Source organism: Haliaeetus leucocephalus, unplaced genomic scaffold (genome assembly GCF_000737465.1).
Source record: "Haliaeetus leucocephalus isolate CR32 unplaced genomic scaffold, Haliaeetus_leucocephalus-4.0 Scaffold536, whole genome shotgun sequence".
In the NCBI taxonomy this organism is placed as follows: domain Eukaryota; kingdom Metazoa; phylum Chordata; class Aves; order Accipitriformes; family Accipitridae; genus Haliaeetus; species Haliaeetus leucocephalus.
The window spans coordinates 4,093,407-4,112,752 of NW_010972972.1; the positions used below are offsets into that span (position 1 = coordinate 4,093,407).

General features: G+C 37.3%; 1 protein-coding gene across 3 annotated transcripts in view; it reads left to right on the forward strand.

Annotated features, from left to right (window-relative positions):
* Nucleotides 1-19,346, forward strand: part of RSF1 (remodeling and spacing factor 1) — a 64,855-nt gene that overhangs the window by 24,621 nt on the left and 20,888 nt on the right. For 2 of the 3 annotated variants that reach the window (XM_010576592.1, XM_010576593.1), the window contains 7 exons: nt 3,046-3,138; nt 3,803-4,008; nt 6,030-6,187; nt 9,444-11,164; nt 13,545-13,742; nt 14,973-15,077; nt 16,711-16,790. In XM_010576592.1, the coding sequence (XP_010574894.1) occupies nt 3,046-3,138; nt 3,803-4,008; nt 6,030-6,187; nt 9,444-11,164; nt 13,545-13,742; nt 14,973-15,077; nt 16,711-16,790 (2,561 nt within the window). Of the gene's footprint in view, nt 1-3,045; nt 3,139-3,802; nt 4,009-4,316; nt 4,523-6,029; nt 6,188-9,443; nt 11,165-13,544; nt 13,743-14,972; nt 15,078-16,710; nt 16,791-19,346 lie in introns of those variants that run through there. The other variant, XM_010576594.1, reaches the window with a different exon arrangement.

Consider the following 19,346-nt stretch of genomic DNA (forward strand, 5'->3'; position numbering starts at 1 on the left):
AGAGTTAACTTGAAGCTTATTCTAGCCAGTCGTTCAAAGGAACCTTGAAGAACAAAGGAATTTGAATATAACTAATTAGAGAGGTATGCTAATATCGTCCCCATTTCAAAGGGGTATAATGAATTTAGAAAAACAACAGAGTATTGGGAAATGCCACTAAAGCCAGGAAAAACTGAAAAGGTGTGGAACTGTTGAGACCATTCTTCCTAGATGCCAGCAGTATTGTTCGACATACTATTGACATACTCGTAAGAGGCAATGTTGGCCTGTTTTTCCTTTGTTAGAAACTACTGATGTGCTGCTTTGATAAAACAGGGTTTGATATGTTCTAGATGTGACCATTTTCTTTTCTTATTTAGGAGGAAACTTTAAGTGGAGGACATTCAAACTTACATGCTCTTAATATTTATGCTTGTATATATTAATATGTTTTGTTTATATACCAACTGTTTATGGTAGATAAAGATATGCTTTATTTGACTGCCATGCTTATAAAAAGCATCATAAAAAATTGTTTCTGAGCTGTGGTTGGTATTTTGACAGATGAATATATTTTGGGATAGGAAGTGAACGTGGCAGTTGAGAGTTCTTTCCCTTCCCTCTTCTGATGATGAACCACCCAAGTTGGCTCACCAGCATACACACTAGTCTATTTTGGAAGAAAATGGCTGTAGGGCTCCAGGAATCTGACTTTTCTCCTCTGCGCAAGGAATGTATGTGGTCATGTATGACCGAGGTAAAGAAATGGCTTGTCCTAAATCTTTTAAAAACTAAGAGGAACTGTCCAGCTTAGCTGTTTTTTGAGAAACATGTAGCTGAGTTAATTCAGATTGCACTGTCTTCTGGCAAAATGCTTTACTTGACTATTGTCAAGCATCCTTTGTGTTTTTATACAGATAAGATTTCTCTGGACTGGTCCATCTGGAACCTTCAACCCCGAAATCGGCACGTTCCAAACACACTTTTCTGATTGTTAGAACTTAGGTGCCTATAGTCCCACCCAAGCAGACTCCTCTGCTGTGTCTTTCACCTTCCTGTTCTCATTGTTTAAAGAGAACATCTGGAGCGTGGTAATAGTAAGTGTAGGATGCCATCGTAGCTGCTTTGGAAATACTTGAGAGCGCTGTGTTTTGGTGTCTCTTTTGCAGGGTGGGAAGGTGCTGACCACTCTTTAGTATGCAGAAGCCAGCTGCTCCCACAAGCAGCAGGTTTTTGATTGGTGTGAAACTTCCCCTCTATGAAGGCAGAGACTTAACATTTCAGTGGAGCCTGAATCAATGAGATCTGTAGTTCAGGGTTGTGACAGTACTTGTCAGGAGAAAGCACGATCATCTGTTTTTTGTCAAAATGTAGTCATTTCAGTTTGAACAGATGCTTCATCAGCTCTGATGTCTCTGAGCTTTTGCTTTGACAATCATACGCTTCCGCAGCACATGAAACTTCTCATTATTGCTTTCATACTTAATGAGTAAGTAATGAACAGCGACTGGCACATGCCCTTAGCAAGGGTTTTGATATACAGTTTCCCAGCATTCTTCACGTTACATGGTTGAAAATGAGAGAGAAAGCAGAGTAACCTTGTTTTGTGAGCGAGCAGTGATTGTCTTTCACTGTGAGCTTTGGCTTTGCATCAGAGAAGCACCAGTGTAATGTTCCTTAACCTCAGAGCAGGAAAAACTGCTCTTCAGCAGGATTCATTGTGACCAGAGAGCACTCCTCGCTGTTCTCTGTAGGTCGTAGTTTAAGGTCAGAGTGTGATTTATGGTGTGGCTGAGCCAATCTAATTGCAGGCTTACCCTTGGGTCACTTAAGAACTGGTGTCAGTACTAGGGATAGCAGAGGGTAGGTAGCACAGCTGTGGGGACAGAGGAGGGGTAGCGGCCCCTTTCTTGGTTGTAGCCCATGTGGAGTTTTACAACATGAATCAGCTGATCAGTACTTCTGGTGGGTGACATTTAGGGTTATTTTTGCTGCTGTTTCCAGCGAAAGCTGCTTTCAGATGTGACTTACACGTTTCCAAGTAGCTTAGTGACTGTATCTTGAGCTTAGTAATAATTTGGTGATTGGGAGACTACGCTGTTTTGAGTGAGTCCATTCAGCAGGGCTTTGCTTCCTTGCAGATTGAAGAGCAGCAGTACCTCGTGTGCTAATTTGGACAGTTGTGATTCAACACTGGCACTTCAAAGTAATCCTGACTGGAGATGCAGCTATGATTAGCTTTTGCCTCCTTCTAATGGGTATTTCCATTAGAATAGCCTCACCGATTGGAGATCCCACCATGTGTCCTCAATTGATAAGCAGCTCTTCTGTGTTCATGAGAGTTGTCTTAAGCATGTCTGAATTGCTTAGGAGGAGAGGGAATTCCTTCTCCACTGTTATTATTGGAGCTCCCGCTGACTCAATCTATTTATCCTCTACTGCCACTTTCTTTTCGTGTTCATTTTTTTTCCCCATATTGGTGTCATTGAATTTATTTGCTTTAAGTAAATTGAAACTGGCTAAACTTACAATATTTTAAAATATTTATCAAGCAGCTTGAAGCCCAAGATATTTTCTAAAGAATAGTAATTCCACAGTGTGGAGGGAGTATCAGTTGCATTTATTATCTGCAGTAGAGTTGTAGGACTTAGGGGGCCCCAAGGGAGCTTGGCAGCTTACATGCTAAGTGCTGTAAGGGCATGTAATAAGAAATCACGTCTACTCGAGAGAATTTATGTTCTGAATAGACAAGTCAGAAATAGCAAAATGGGGGATTTTACACAGCAAAGACAAGAATACCTTCCCCGTTCAGAATTGTGCAGTCTAATTTGAGGTTTAGAGAAGTCGGTGGTGATCAGGGCCTCGGTGATCTGCTCTTCTATGGAGATTTGCCAGAGCTTGCCAACCTACCCCAGTTTTATTTTGTATTTTTGTGTGAAGCTTTCTGACCTGCAATCCTGAAGAGATCATGTATAACTGTTACTGAAGTAAGGTACTATTAATATAAAAGTTTAAAGTTGCTTTTATCCACTAACCCTAGCAATCTTACTATTTTGTTTGTGACAGATATGCCAAGAATTCAACAGCACTTGGGCTTGGGAGATGGAAAAAAAAGGCTACCTAGAAATGAGTGTTGAATGCAAACTGGGGATTCTGAAGGTACACATCAAACAAGTTTCTAAATTACTTTTTCCTCACTTGCTTAAATATCTTGGAGATTTGGCTTTCTCACTCACTTGAACATATTGCAAATTTAGCTTGACTGAACCATGAGTAGATATACTAAATGTAGAGGTGATCTTGTTACAGATGTAATATTCATTGTAGTGGGATGGGCGTGAACTGAATGTAACACTTTTCATATTTTTCACACTTTGTATGAAAATTGATTTGTACTTACTGTTTCATCAGTAGCTATTTGCCTGTGCAGTACACTTTAAAAAATGTTTATTAGCTTGCTGAATTCCAAAGGCAGAGATAGGATTTCATCTTTTCAAATCTTGAAAAACTGTCGGGGTTGGTTCCAAGTTATGTATGTGTTTTATTGTAGAACAACATCATTTCTACTATGTTAAAAAAAAAAAAAAAAAAAAATTAATTTTCTAAGCTGGCCGGAAAAAAACCCCAAACAACCCAAAAACGTGTCTCATTTAAAACCAACATGGTCTGGGAAGAAACCTGATAGCTATAGCTAACTCACAGATCCAATAGAGAGAGGCCTAAAAAGAAGTTCCAAATTACAGTGAAAGGAAATTAGCTGATTTTCTTATTTCTGTTTATATTTTGATATTTTAATAGTCTTTCTACTTTCTCACTTTTTCAGTATCTCTGTGAATGTCAGTTTGATGACAATCTAAAGTTTAAGAATATAATTAATGAGGAGGATGCTGATGCCATGCGTCTTCAGCCCATTGGTCGAGACAAGGATGGCTTGATGTATTGGTATCAGCTGGATCAAGAGCATAACGTCAGGATGTACATAGAAGAACAGGATGACCAGGATGGATCCACGTGGAAATGCATTGTTAGGTATTCTGGGTTCCCCCCCCCCTTTTTTTTTTTTCTTATTTTGTAGGGGTTTTTAGCTATTTGTGACTGGGGCTCAGAAATTTATTTCAATAAATCTCCACTTCTCACAGATGAGGATTCATGACAGTGGGATTTTCTGCCTTCACATGTATGTTTTAGTGAAAAACCACACAATACAGAAATAACTCACTGATTTGTTGGTAATAGCCAATGCACAATTTGTTTTCTGCTTAATCGAGCTACAATGGATATATGGAAAGGGTACCAAGAGAAGACTCTCTTGAGGATGATGGCTCCATATTGCTCACTGGCCAGCTAAATGCCTTAGGAAATGGAGGAGGACTCTTGCTTCTTTAACTTCTGCTCTATTAAGAAAATTACAAGTGGACAGTTTTGTTCTTGGGGGAATTACATTGCAATTTTAACTTCATGGAACTACAAAACTGTTGACAAAACAAATAGGCATGAAAAATCTTCTGGAGTAGAATTCAGCTCATAGATCACTGAAGATGAGGTGGGTGACGCTGATGCAGACTGATGTGTATGTGACTCAGTGCCTCTGGGTCTCAGTTGCTGCAGATTGGTCTGTTAATATTTTAGTGGTATTTTAGCTTCAGATTTACGTTTTTTTTGTGATTCTTGTTACTTTTTTTTTCATTTTCCTACTATGCAAAGTATATGGAATCTTTCTTACTGGAAAAAGTATTAGCTTGAAATTTGTTTCATATCTACTAGTTATCCATTTTTAGTTCATCTTCATGTAAACTTCTTTAATTTGATGAGTTCCAACTGGATTTTAAACTGGACTCAGCAGAATCAACTCTGACTTAAAAAGTACATAGAGATGTAAAAATAGATCTAAAAAAAGTCAGATGATGGGGTGGTTTTCTGTTTGTAAATTTTAATCTTTATATCTGCAGCTTACTTACATATCCATAACTTTAGTAACCAAGGGAGTCATACTAAACCGTTTAAACCACTGTCAATGGGCCATAAAATGATAAGCATTACTACCAGTGAAATTTAGACAGCTGTTGTGGGCGAATAAAGTAAATGTATCTGAACAAACCAATCAAGATCTGAGCGGTGTTTATCTCTCTCCATGCATTACAGACTCCAGAGATCAATGCCAAAAGCAGAAGAAATCAGGGTTCTGCTGGGAAAGTTCTGATACTCCACACTCACAGCAGAAAAACACAGTAATGCATTGTAAAATGTGAAATGGTTTTGAACCCATGAGATTCCACACCTCAGGGCTGTTGCAGTTCCAGGCTTCCTTTTGTTCTGTAAACCTGCAAAAAATGAATTGCTGAACGTTGACTTTGAAAAAACAACTGAGAGAGTCTTGTTGTTATAGTCTGTTATGAAAACGACTGTTTAACCATGGCTCAAATTCATTATACATTAAGGGGTTGGGTTTTATAGCTAGATGCCCAGTTTAAATAAGGAGTTACAGTGCACTGAGGTTTGCACGCATAGAGATGCACGAACATTTTCTTGCTATCGTAACTCGAGTAGCTGGAGCTTTCTTGACAACTTTGTATTGTTTGCTGCATGTGCTTAGGGTGGGTACTTGCAAAAAGTATCTAAATTACTTAATTGCTTTTGAAAATTTCACTTGAATGATATGGTTGCTCCTTTGGTATGTGACCAGAAAACTACAACTTCCTCTCTGCTGAGAGAAAAAAGAAATTGCAAAGAAAAAACAGTGAGGATTGGTAAGGGGATAATAAATAAAAGAATAATAGTTGCAGCTTGGATCCGGGACTTGACTTGAGATAGATAGGGTCCTTCCAAAAAGTTATTTTATTTTTGTGTGGATAAATTGGAAGGTTTCAGACTGCAAAGTTGCAGCCGCTTTGATGGGACAGGCATTTCACTATGCTTGTATATAAGGTTTTCAGGGCAGCATTCATTTAAGCAGATGGTGTTTGTTGATTTTTTTTTTTTTTTTTTTTATGAATCCCTTTGGGGTGAGTAAGTAGCTTATCAGACAGTATATTTTTTCTTCTGTCATCTAGAAACCGCAATGAGCTTGCTGAGACCCTTGAGCTCTTGAAAGCACAAATTGATCCTGCCCTCTTGAAAAACAACAATTCTCAGCAGGAGAATTCATCACGTGAAAGCCCAAGCATAGAAGATGAAGACGCCAAAAAGGGCGAAGAAGCATCTACACAAGGTTTTCTGCCTTCTTTTCTCAAATTTTAAATGTTGTGCTGTGGCAGTGTTAGAATTTTCAAGTTCATGAAAAGTTACTGTGTTAGATTAGGAATTTAAAAAAAAACAACAAACAAAAAAAATGTTTCTGTTCAAAGTAAATCAAGTAAATATTAAATACGTTAATAAATATTTTTGGAGTTTTAGTGCATATTTAGGCTCAAGAGTTTATAAGAGAGCTGTGTATAAATTGTTTTCTAAGTAATTTTATTTTTGCTGTACCTATTGTATAATATTGTAAATACTCATCATTGTATGTTGTTGTGGGGCATTGAACTGTTGCCAAACTTTTCCTGTTCTAGCAACATTAAAATTTTAAAAAGAAAAATCTGTTTGTGCAATGCCATGATTGAAATCAATACAGTATTGGGTGTCTTGTTTATTTTTTCTTTTGAGTTTGAATCAAAAAAAAAATAGGTTACTTCCTCAAATGTTTCACAATTGAGGTGATTTTTCAAGAAGACATGAGTTTAAATTAAAACAATTTAAAATACCAAAATGTTTTAGAAGTGAAGTGGTCCTTAGCTGCCTCCACTGTATTGTTGTTATTAATGAAGAAACTTTCTTCCGTCCTTACTATCATGTCATTGCACATATTTCATAACTTGCGTGACTTGTTGGTTTGTGCATTGGTTTTACTAAGTATCAGTTAGCCTGAAGTATTTTACATTATAAGAATCTGATCTTTTCTCAAGTTATGAAAAGCTAAAAGCTTGTTATCCCAAGCAATTTTTCCCCAGTTACTACCTGGTATTACCACTTTGTTAAAATACAGGAAAATATTTTCACAATCACAAACAAGATTTAAGGGTTCCAGTGTGTTAGTATGTGTTTCTTCAAATCTGTTTAAGTTAATTGGATATATGGAATTAGCCAAGGCCTGTCTTGGTTCTGAGTATCACGGAGAAAGACTTGCTATTTTATTCTCATTCTTTGCAACAAACAGTGTAGAACAGAAGAAATAAATAAAACATTTAGCTAAAATTTGAGTAGTTGTGAAAGCATTAAAAGACTACTGTAGAAATTGCAGTAAATTGCGACAAACACCAACAGAATTGTCTTCCAGTCTAAGGCATTTCCAATATCTAACTGTGCATGTAAGTGACAACATAACCCGGTGGAATTAATTCCAAGTACTGATCTTGCCTTTGTCTAACTAAAAATCGGTCAAGCCAGCTTAAATCATCTAATCGAGATCTCTGCATCAGATATGATTTTACTTTACATTGAATTCAGAAGAAGCCATTTGAAAACATTTTAATGAATGTCCCCACTGTAGGTAATTCCCCAAATCCCATGGCACACTCACCTGGGTCAGTACTTGCATTAGACTGTGTATTGATGCAAAATCACCCCTTGGCACTAGTCCCATGTATGTAATGAATAATGAAATTATTTACATGTGTAGTCAGTATATTCACAGAGCGCTACTTAGAGCCTTTCAGTTGAGAAGCTCAAGTAATTCTTCCTGTTAGTCCATGGACTACACTCAAAGCCCTTCTAAGGTACAGTGGAAACATACTGGAAGACCTGATGCCTGTTTGCTTTGGCCACTTCCCAAATAGCGTTAAATTAGTTCATACAAAAAAAAGGTAAACTGAACCAATGCTTACATGTTTTTTACTAGCCTGATTGACTCAAATAGCATTAAGACAAGTTGTGCATCGACTGAGTCATTCCATACGTACAAAATGCTTTACAAGCAGTTCGGGGAGTTAAACTATAGAACAACTGTTTATTTTCCATATAGAGAAGTTTTGGGATTCTGGTGATCCTAGCTGAAGTTTGGGAGAAGGCAGTAGGTGAAGGGAAGAAACGGTTGAACAAAGCTTAGACAGAAAGAAGTGAAGGGGAGGGCGGAAGAATTCGAACACAGAAAAAATATCTCATTCTCACTGTTATAGACGAATGTCTTTGAAGAGGCAGCTTTTACGTTACAAGGGCTCAGAGTGGGGACCACTTCTATGAAGGGGAAAAAAACCAGCCTTGAGCCTTCAAAAAGTTATCAGTTCTGGTGCCCTAGAGATGCATCTTTCACTGCAGACTTATTTGGATAAGTGTTTTGTATTTGAAAATATTATACAATGTATGAATTCATCCTCACCACTCTCTTCTTTTCTAAAATGCTTATTTTCTTTAATGTTACTAAGTTAGCTGTCATGTACTTTCTCCTGTATATTTCTAACCACTTTGGGAAGCTCTCATCTTGGAAAAAAAATCACACTAGCATGGAGGGAGAGGAGTGAGGTAAAAGAAAAAAATAATCTTTTTGTTTGGAGTTATAACACCCTTGCAATAACATCTTCCAGATGGTAGAAGATGCTGTTATGGTATATGTAGTGCTATTATATTTGCTTTTTCTAATTAGTTCTATCCCTAGCTGACTCAAAGTATGGTAAAATAAAAAAAAAAAAGAGATGTTAAGAGGCTGTGGTAGTGATAAATAATAGGCTTAAGTACATAGTAACAAAATAAATACATGGTTTCTTCTGAGTGCTGGAACTGCACTTTAAGCCCTGCAGGTTTTTCTGTGATATGCTACTACTCCCTGTGCTTGTTTTTGAAATGGCAGATGGAGTGAATGTAGAATATTGTCTGTTATTTGTGTTTTGATAGTATGTAGGAGATGTAGTCATTGTCCAGAGACTCTAAATGAATTTTGCCATAAGCTATAACGTTGAATGTCTTCCGTTTTCTCTGAACTATTGGAATACAATAGTTAAGTATTTCTTGAAATAAAAATGTCTACAAACAGGGGACTGATTTCTATGTGGAATTTTCACTTGGCCATGGAATCTTACACCATGTTCTGGTTTGTGAAATAAATCAAACTCAAGTGAGACTTCAAGTTGATGCTTTGTGCACTCTGCTTAGGTTTTATGTATTCTCTGAAAATGGTGTGGTACTACTAAAGAAGGGGCTGTGATGCCTGTATAAGGAAGGATGAATCTAGAATTCTGCTGCTAGCTTCTGAAGTTTAGGCTTATCTTGGTATATAATTAAACTGAACTGTGATTCTATAGCTAAAAAAATTGGCAACCCACTCATTTAATGACAGTATTAGATAAGCTAGACTCCTAATAATGGGATGAGAGAAGATTAATTTGCGGGGGACTTTGGGTTGTTGGGTTTTTTAGGTATGCCTTTGTTTTGATGGATGGTTTTTATAATCCTTTAGGTCCCCTGGTTGTTTCATAGTTGTTTTTCTCTGTCAACAGAAAATCAATTAAAAATCAAAGAAGAAAAAGAGGAGGTGGAGGAACAGTCAATGGAATTGGAAAGCCTTCCTCTTCCTGTGGTCAAAGATGACGAAAATATGCTGAAAATTGAGAAAGCGGAAGAAAAAGAAATTATAAAATTGCCAGTAATAGTAAAATTAGAGAAACCTTCAGAATACAATGAAGAAAAGCAAACTGTCAAAGAAGAAAGTGACTCCTTTAAGGAAAATGTCAAGCCTGTTAAAGTAGAGGTGAAGGATAACAAAATAGAACCAAAAGACTTAAAAGAAGTAAAAAGTTGTACAGACAAAATAGCAGTTAATGAGCCAGAGAGGTTAGAATTTTGTGTTAATGCCAAAACTCCCCAAGAAATTGTGGAAAAATCTGTGGAAGAAAGTGAGAAACTTAAAAATGACCAGCAGGCAAAAATACCGCTTAAAAAGCGAGAGATCAAGCTGACGGATGACTATGACAGTCCAATAAAGGGGCCCCTATGTAAATGTGTTACTCCAACAAAGGATGTCTTGAAGGAAGAAGGGAAACCAGAAGAAGAAGCTTTTAAGAGAGTCCCTACAATTACTGCTTTATGTCCTGATGGGAAAGTGCTAGTAAATGGAGAGGTTAGCTGTGAAAAAATAACCCCAAGTGTCATACAAAATAATAAGTCCGAACACTCTGCTAGCACAAAGGAAGACAGTAGCTCGTTAAAAGAGAGAAATGGAAAAAGTGGGGAAAAGGTATCAGACTCTGTTAGTAAAATTATAAAAGCGTGTGAGGTTGAGAAAAATGCCGTAACTGTGGTGAAAGAAATAGGGGCTGTGGTCTCTGAGGTTTCTAATCAGAAAGTGCCTTTAAAGGAGGAATCTAGTCCTGTGGAAAAAGAGTCGCTTGACAGCACAACTACTGAAATGGTAGTGGAAGAGTCTTCAAACTCTGAAGACTATGCCAAAACATCTGAAGAGAAACTAGCCATGAAAATGAAGAAGGACAGACTACCGCCACCCAAAGAATGTTTAGAGAAGCTAGAGAAGCCCACAAATGCATCTGCTCCTGCAGAACTGTCCAAGCTTGCACTGTCTGATGAAGAGACTTTGAGAAGTAAAGGTGAGTCTGAGGAGAAACCCGATTCACCAAAAGCTGCTGAGATACTCCCTGCATCTACTTCTCCTGTTACTTTAGAGAAACCTGCTTTGGAAAAGGAGGGCTCTGATAGTAAAACGGCTCTACCTGAGGAGAGCAATGTAGAAGAAAAATCCAACCCTGAAAAACAAGAGGAAGAGCCAGAAGCTGCCAAGACAGAGCCAGATAGATTAGATGGTGCCCATCCTTCTAATCTAGAGGACTCCTCAGAGAGTAAGAAGGAATCTCCAGTACCTAAAAGCAAATTTAAATATAAGCTAGTTTCTGAAGAAGAAAGCTGTGCAACAGATAGTAAAGAAATAACTTCTGAAAGACAGAAAGAAGGAATTAAATTAACAATCAGGATCTCCAGTCGGAAGAGAAAAACAGAAACACCGCCAGAAGAGGTCAGCATTGGCCGCACATTAAGGCGATCTCCAAGAATATCCAAGCCTACTCCAAAAGTCGTGGAGACTCGGGATCAGAAACCTGACAAAAAACGACCTGAAGAGGAAGAGGAGAAGCCTGCAGCAGCACAAAAACCAGAACGAAAAGAAGATGCAAAAAAACAAGAGAAGGAGTCAAATTCTAAGGTTAACAAGGTAATACAGTTTTATTACCCGGGAATAAAGAATGCCCACAGTCTTATCTATAAGGAGAATATGCACTTATGTAGGAATATTGAGGATTATGTTCCTTTGGTCAGCTTTTGCAAGAAACTAGCTTTGCAATCCAGTTAGTGGACTCAACCAATTTAAAAATGCCCCCTAAGAGAGTGCTAATGTCTGTTGACTTACCAGTTTATAAAATCTGTCACTTAACCTAAACTAAGTAGACCAAGTCAACCGGAGTGAATTCTTCTAAAAACTGAAATGATCAGACCTGAGTCAGTCTGGCTGAATGGAGACTTCTAGCTCCTGTGGATTTACTAGATGGATACTTGTTGGTGTCTGGTTGGTCAGGATGATCGTAAGCCAAAAAGGAACCAACAAATGGTGAAGAATAAAAATATTATGACTTCTGTTTCTAGTTATTGTTGTGGTGAGTTCATGATATAATTTAGTTTTTTCTCATACGTGGGATATACATTTTACTTTGGGTGGACGTATCTTTTTTCATGAAAAACTTATGCAGCATAAATCTTAAAAGTACGTCAGGTAAATGTAACGAAGTTATACATATGTGTAGTGTGCTTCTAAATCTATGTCATTATAAAAGCCTTTTATTAATTTATCTTCCATTTTTCTGGATATGGAGTACAAAAGAGAAACAAGGAGTAAAGAGTCTGTATTTTTAAGTGCACTCTTTTTATATCAACTTGAAATCCCATTAATTTTCCACAGCTACACATTTTCTTACCGATTTTGTAGTTTTACCAAGACATTCACTTATTTAGCAAGTTTCTTTCACATAGTGCTATGTTGAATAACATTCATAAAATGAACAGTTGATTTTTCAGTGAATGGTAACATCTATACTGAAAAATTCTGTCATATACATAAAGAAATGAAAAATCTTCATTTAAAGGTTTTCATTAAAAAAGAAAATAAATGCAAGTAATAGTGATTGTAAGTCCTACAAGTAGTTTTAATTTTGAAGTACTGTTGCTATAGTCATTTTAACCTGATCTCTTTTTGTGAGAGATAAGGAGATCTAGAGATGCTTACTTTTCTAGAGAGATTTAAAAATAAATATGGTAGAGGAAGACTTTTGAAACTAGTAAGCTTCTGTCATTTCATCAAGATGAAAAATACCCAAATCTTTAATAGGCTATTTTATATTTGTTTTCTTTTAAAAGAAGGGTCTTCAAAAAACAGGTTTGACATGATGATGACGTACGATGAATCCTGAAGTCTAAACTAATACTATCACGGATTTAAAGTACATTTGCTACTAAAGTTTAGTGAACAGTAAGGTCTGTAAAGAGGTAGAAATTAATGTTAAGAACCTGAAACAAAATCTTACTAATATGACAAATACTGCTTTGGTATGAGTCCATACTGCAGGAGAAATAGAATGTTTTGTATGTTTTAGTTTCTTCAGCTCGTTCAGGTCAATGAGTAGTTTAGTCAAAATTTAAAAAGTATTTTGAGTTGAAAAAGCTAGATAAGTTATTTTCCTTTTTCAGTGTCGGGGGGCGGGGGGGTGGAAATAGTTGTGAGAGAACTCAAGTTGGTTAATAACAAGTCAGTTAATGGGAAGAAAACTTTCTTCTGTTTGGTATGTTGTTTTAAATATAAAATAACTGAATTGCAGACAGTAGTTTTCACTAACTCAAAATAACATTCTGAATTTTAATTGAAATCTGTTTTTCATTGAAAATATGATGGTAAATATGGTAGAAAGGGGTAGATGCCCCTTTGATTAGCAAAAAATAAGCAACGACTGAATCAGTTTTCACTTAAGAAAAATAATGGAAAAGTATAAATGTGAAAGAATACCTAGATATAAGTTATGCACTTAAAAGATGCAGTGATTTTATTTCAGAAAAGTATGCCCATCTTAGAGGAAGGCACCAGAAATACTTAAGTTAATATACTTGTTAGAGTGCAAACGTGTTTCCTAAAGTGAAATAAGAGATGTAAACTGTATGGGGCAGGTGGAGAAGATTCTCTTTGGATTGAGGAAAGCAGTCATCAAAAAGTGAGACGGTTTAAATGTAGATTACCATGTTCACAAGCAACTTTACCTTGTCAAAATAGAAAAAAGGGGCTGAGTGACAAATTTGTCTTCCTACTTTTAAAGCTTTCTTGAAAATTTCTTTCTGCAGGTCGGTATGAATTTTTCTTCCTTTATTATGCTGTTACGTTTTAAGCCTCTTTGAAAGATAGTCTGTTCATTGAAATGCTCTGTTGTAAATTTACTGCAGCTCTTCTGATTGAAATGAATCACTTCACTGTAGAGACAAACATTTTTTAAGATCTAGGAAGAAACTCCGTGAGCTTCCTTTGTGTTTTCTCTTTGAAATGGTATGTCTCATAGAGAAGTAAGGTTCGGTGGACGGGTACGCGAACACGTGGCAGGTGGAAATACTCAAGTAATGAAGAAAGTGAGGACTCGGAGAGTGAAAAAAACTCGGATGATGAGGAGGAAGAGGAAGAAGAGGAGGAAGAAGAAGCTGCACCTGCTGATGATGATGAGCCGTGCAAGAAGTGTGGCCTTCCCAATCACCCTGAGCTGGTAGGCTTTTGGGGAAAGCTTCTGTTGGCTGTTGTGTCGTATTTGGTGGATTGGCTTTGGTGGTATCTGAAGGCATATCATCCTTTGGAGTGGCTGTACATAGGAGAATATTCTCTGGGTTTTAGGTGGTAAACTCATGACAGTAGATGAGTTTACCTTTAATAAGGAGGGAAGGAAGTTATTTCTTGTGTTTACCACCTCTGAAATGTCTTCTTTTATGAGGTATAACACAATTTAGTCCACTGAGAATTAATCTGGGTGAGGCTTTGAGGTTGTGCCTGCAATCTCAATGAATACAGAGGAGAGAACATTAAAAAAACACCCCAGCAGTTTAATGTATGCTTTACAGTGTCTTGTGATATGGTCACACCTACATAGTCATCCTCATTGGATATAGCTGTACATCACCCTGAGGACTGGGGACAGCAAAATCCCATACAGAAATAGCACAGTGAGCTTTCACTATTTCTAATGTTTATGGTTCTCATTCATCAGTGGTGGATATCATAATGAATTCCTCTGTTTATCTGGGAAATCATAATGCGCAGTCCTGCTATGAATCCACAAAATAAGCATACTCCCAGGTGTGTGACAGATATCCTAGCATAGTTGAGACAAAGTTCAGCCTTTGGGATGTTAGAGATAAATACTGCAGTATATACTCACACAGCTTTGTTCCTGCTTTGTTCCTCAGCTGTGATGGAAAGGGATATCTCAAGTTTTACCCAGCTAAGTGAACTCTAATAGTTGCCTAGTTCTGTATGCCCCTAAAAGTCTGTGAGGCTTTGTCTCTGCTGACTGGGACATAAAATCATCCTGACTGAGGAAATGGCCAGGTTTCCTCATGTGGACGCGAGTGCACAGGGAAAACAGCTCACAGCACATCTTGTCCAGATGGAGTTTTTCACTTAGTCCAGGATCTGGAAAGCATTACCAGATTCTACACTATGGGCACACAATCTGTGTAGTCCAGTAGTACTAAGTGCCTGAGAACATATAATAAGAGGAAATATGGTGTTAAAATGGAAAACTGTGATACATAAACTTCCCCATAAAAACCATCCCTGGCCCTGGAAACATCTAGTGATAAATGATACAGGATTTTTTTTTGCTTTTGGCACAGTCCAAAGTATTTATAAAGCGCTTCTGTGTTGGCTGGGGGAATAGTTCTGGAGCTTGTTACATGTTGTGAATGCCAAAAGATACTCATGATTCATTTTGTTTCCACAGATTTTGTTGTGTGACTCTTGTGACAGTGGATACCACACAGCCTGCCTTCGCCCTCCTTTGATGATAATCCCTGACGGAGAGTGGTTCTGCCCACCCTGCCAGCATGTATGGTTCCTATTTGACTTCACTGTTCTCCTTTTTAGCTTTGCTTGTGGTTGTGGAGATTTGCTGGGAGTTTAACAAGTTCTTTCTTTCATCTTTTTTCTGTTAAAAAAATAGGCTGTGATGAATGGTAGGGATGCTGATCCTCCTTCTTGTCCATTAGTAAAACAGAGTTTTGCGAAGTGGTTTTCCTCTCCCTTTCTTTTTTCTGCTAGTGATGAATGACTGTGTGTTGCTGACATGTAGATAGGAGTCTCCAACCACACTGGTCTTCTCCCATCTTTGGTTAAATTACCTCAAGATTAACATAGTATTAAAAATACAATCTCTTAATTTTTCTCAAAAGAAACATCATGTTATCATCCTGGAGGGGGAAGCAGTAGGCAGCAAGGGGTAGATTGGTGGCCAAAGCAATCAGCTGTTTCTGAAGTGCTGTTCCTTCTTCAGAGACATTCGCTCAGAAGCTAGTTAGAGAAAGATGCTACTTCTAATGAGTCTCGTGGTATAGTTTGTCTCTGCTGGGAAAGCCAGAGTTGTCCTTATCAAGTAATAGACGAGTTTGAACACTCTTTTGAAGATTAGAAGCTGCTTCTGCCAAAAAAAAAAAAGAAATCAGTGCATGTGTCCAGTTTAATTTAATGTGCATCTAAAATAGCAAGACTTGCAGGGGTGGTACTTGGGAGGATAAGCCAGAGAGTGTGTGATGCTGTTCTTGTTGTTATATTAATGGGGAATCACTTATGCACATTTTCAGAATAATCTGCCTGATCCCAAACCCCTTCCTTGCTTTTAGGAAAATCCTTTGCCAGAAGGGCTGTTGCTCTGCAAAAACTTAGCCATTGGTTTTTAGTTGTCTTCTGAGGACTATTTTTAAGTAGTGATGATCTTGAATATGTAAGAATGTTTTCTTTACAGGATTTGGAATTGCAGCTTGTAGTTACAGCATCTGCTTGCTCTGTTGGTGTTTAGTAATTTTCAATATGAAAAATGACAGGTTTGTAAAAGTGTGAAGTCTGTCCTTGGAAATAGTACGATGAGGGCATTAACAGGGAATAAGGCACAATTTGTCCATAAAAAGTCATTTTTACATATGGCTCCTTGAGTATTAAGTGGTGTTCTAAGATACGGAACATTTGGTAAGCAAATAATCCTAAAGTGTATTTCTACTTTTTACTGTGGTGTCCACAGAATCACGTGTTTTCCAAAGATTAAGATAAGGGACAAACACGTATCACTGTGTGTACACACTCAGCTTTGTGTGTGTGTATTATGTATGTCTATGAAATCCTCAGGCTTCTCCGAGGCAAGGTTGTAAATACCATCAAAAATGTGGTACTAATTTAGAAGTATGTTTATTCTAAACAATTTAGGCTTGCTTTAGGCATATTGCTTCCTACAGTAAATGCCAGTTACTGGGAGGATGCATCTCTTCAGCAGTTCATGGTGAAGCACATGTGTTTTAGGAAGACAGTCTTTATTGTAAAGCCTTGTTCATTGAAGAGGAGCCTCCAGTGTAGCAATGCAGTCGCCCTTCTTCTAGATAAATATAGAAATAGTGAATGAAGTGTCTGAACATTAGCTCAACATGAAAATAGTTGGTTATGAAAGAAACTAATATTGTGTTTCATTCCCTTAGAAATTACTCTGTGAGAAATTAGAAGAACAGTTACAAGATCTGGATGTTGTCTTAAAAAAGAAGGAGCGTGCAGAACGCAGGTACTACTGTTTGGTTGCGTTCACAGCAAGCTGCTATGCGGAGGAGTAGTAATAACTGAACAATCATTAAAATAACTGGGGACTGGGGAGGAGAGTAGTGACGAGACTGGGAATTGGTAAGACCAGTTTTGACTTTCCACTGATTATTGGTGGCACAGTGCTGGGAGAGCTTGCAAGGGAGAAGAAGTCCAATAATTGGAAAAGATAAGCAAATACATTTGTATTAAACTTTGGTTAAGGTGCCTGAACACAAATTTGGCTTTCCTATACCAGTAGTTAAATGGTTTTCAGTGCTGGTTCAGCTGCATGTGTTAGTAATACTGTCAGCTGTGTGTAGAGTTCCTGCTGTAAGCAAGGTTAAGTCCTGACTTTGTTGCAAAGGCCATACAGATTAATGTGGTTTTTGAGTCCTGTTGCTTTAGATTCTGTTAGACCTTGCCGAATTTACAAGATTATGCAATTGCTGTAGTGCAGTGGGTCAGCTAAATTATAACTTGGAATGAAATTTTGTGCCCACTGCTGCCATTACTGAAGGCTAAATGCAAACCAATTTACTGCATTTATGAACAACATCCTTAATATTTGGAACATCCTATCTGCAGTTTTCAGACCTGAAAATGAGGGACATGAAACACAGTCTGCATAATTTATACCTTTTAGGACATATATTGAGTACTTTGCAAAATTTAATAACATCTGTATGCATTATTAAACAAAACTTTGCATGAATTGCATCTTAAAAGGCAAATTTCACCAGAAGGTGAGACCCTTTTAAAGAAACTAATTGAGCAGGCCTATATTTGTAGCAGGTACTGTAATACCACATGGCATGTAGTAACTTGGTGCTGGGAAGAGCAGAGCACAATCTGTGTCTGTTTTCAGCTTCCTTCAAATCTCCTGTTTGGTACTGCTGTTGCAGCAGCAGCAATGATAGTGACAGATCAGGTACCGACTGTTCCTAACGTTGCTACTTCTGCTCAGAGTGGACCTAGATCACACTGTGGTAAAATTATCCATGGTTTGCCAATTCTAGTGAATTTGTAGCTTTGGGAACGAAACTATTAGCTATTTTTATGAGTGAGCTCGGCTTACACACAGCCTCCATCTGTGCAGGAGCATGGGACACAAAGGAACTGTGTCTGCTGCTCTGCTTTATGGTGGGAAGACTCATTACTAGAAAACAATATTTTTCGACCTACTTTGGTAAATATTCTGCTGGCAAACATTACATGGAATGCAAGCTTTTTCCAGTTTGTCTTGCTTTCTTGAAATCACTAGTGTTGCATAAAAATACAAGCTTTTAGTGGTTATAGGAGAGCATACAATTGATGTCATAACAGTTTTCAGTGTCTGAAACAGATGTTTAACAACCATTTTGCAATCTGATCCTCATACCAAATGAACCTAATGTTTTCTGTTGTATGTCTTAAGACCAATTTTTTTTATTATTATTTCTTTTTTGGTTTTTTTAAGTTTCTTAAAAAAGGAAGTGAGCCTAGGTTATAAAAGATTTCATGGTACAATAGTTGAATATTCAAGTCTTTCAACTTAATGGTGGTATATTTTAGCAAATTGTAAGGTAAAAGGCTGAAGAATTATAACCCTAGAAGAAATTACAGTTCTTATTACAGCTCAATGTGAAAGTTAAAGCAGGTTGGTTGTTTGGGGCACAGGAATATTTTAATGTAATGTTTCTGTAAAATCACAGTATGTGTTGTCAGTCTTTTTGGCAAAGAGAAGAACACCAACTGTCTCATCATGGGCACACACTTAATAGATTCTTTGAACCAGTGTTATTATCATGCTTTTTGAACTAGTGGTACTGTCGTGCTCTTTCAATTATTCTCTAGCTTTCAGGAATCTGATTGAAATTGATTCAGCTGCTCAGCTATATTCTTACGCATCCCCAAAGTATTATGTCACAGATTTTTTTTTATTTTTTTTTAAATGAAAACTTTAGGTTTCACATTGACTTACAAATACATAGATCAAAGTCATGCCTTTTTTTTTTTTTTTCCCCTGTTCATGAATTCAAGGTGCTACCGCAACATCCTGGCTGAATTTCAGATTTCTTGCGTACACGCTAACTTCTATAATCATGTCCTACCACCAGCTAGAGGGAGTGGACATTAAAGCTAATCCAACTAATCTTGTGGTGCTCAGATGGATGAAGATTTCTTTTCATCTATTAGTTTGGAGAATTGACATTAGGAGACAAACCCAATTACTTTTATACACAGGCAGAAATTTCAATTTAGATACAATGATACTGAGTTGTCAAAGTTCATGGTCTCTTTGGCTGTAAAACAACCTAAAATTTTCATTTTTACTCTTTGTCAGTATTACTTTAGGAATTTTGCTTGTTCATGTTATTTAAGAAAATAACATTATGCTAGATTCTTTCAGTAAAGAGTTCTCCAGGAGGTTATTTGGGTAAAACTGTATAGTGCAGAAGGCTAGTCAGAAGAGTTTTAAAATTTACTTAGATTCTTTAGAAAATAATGAAAGTATTGGAAACAAAATTTTTACACATAGATGCCTCTATCTGCAAAAAAT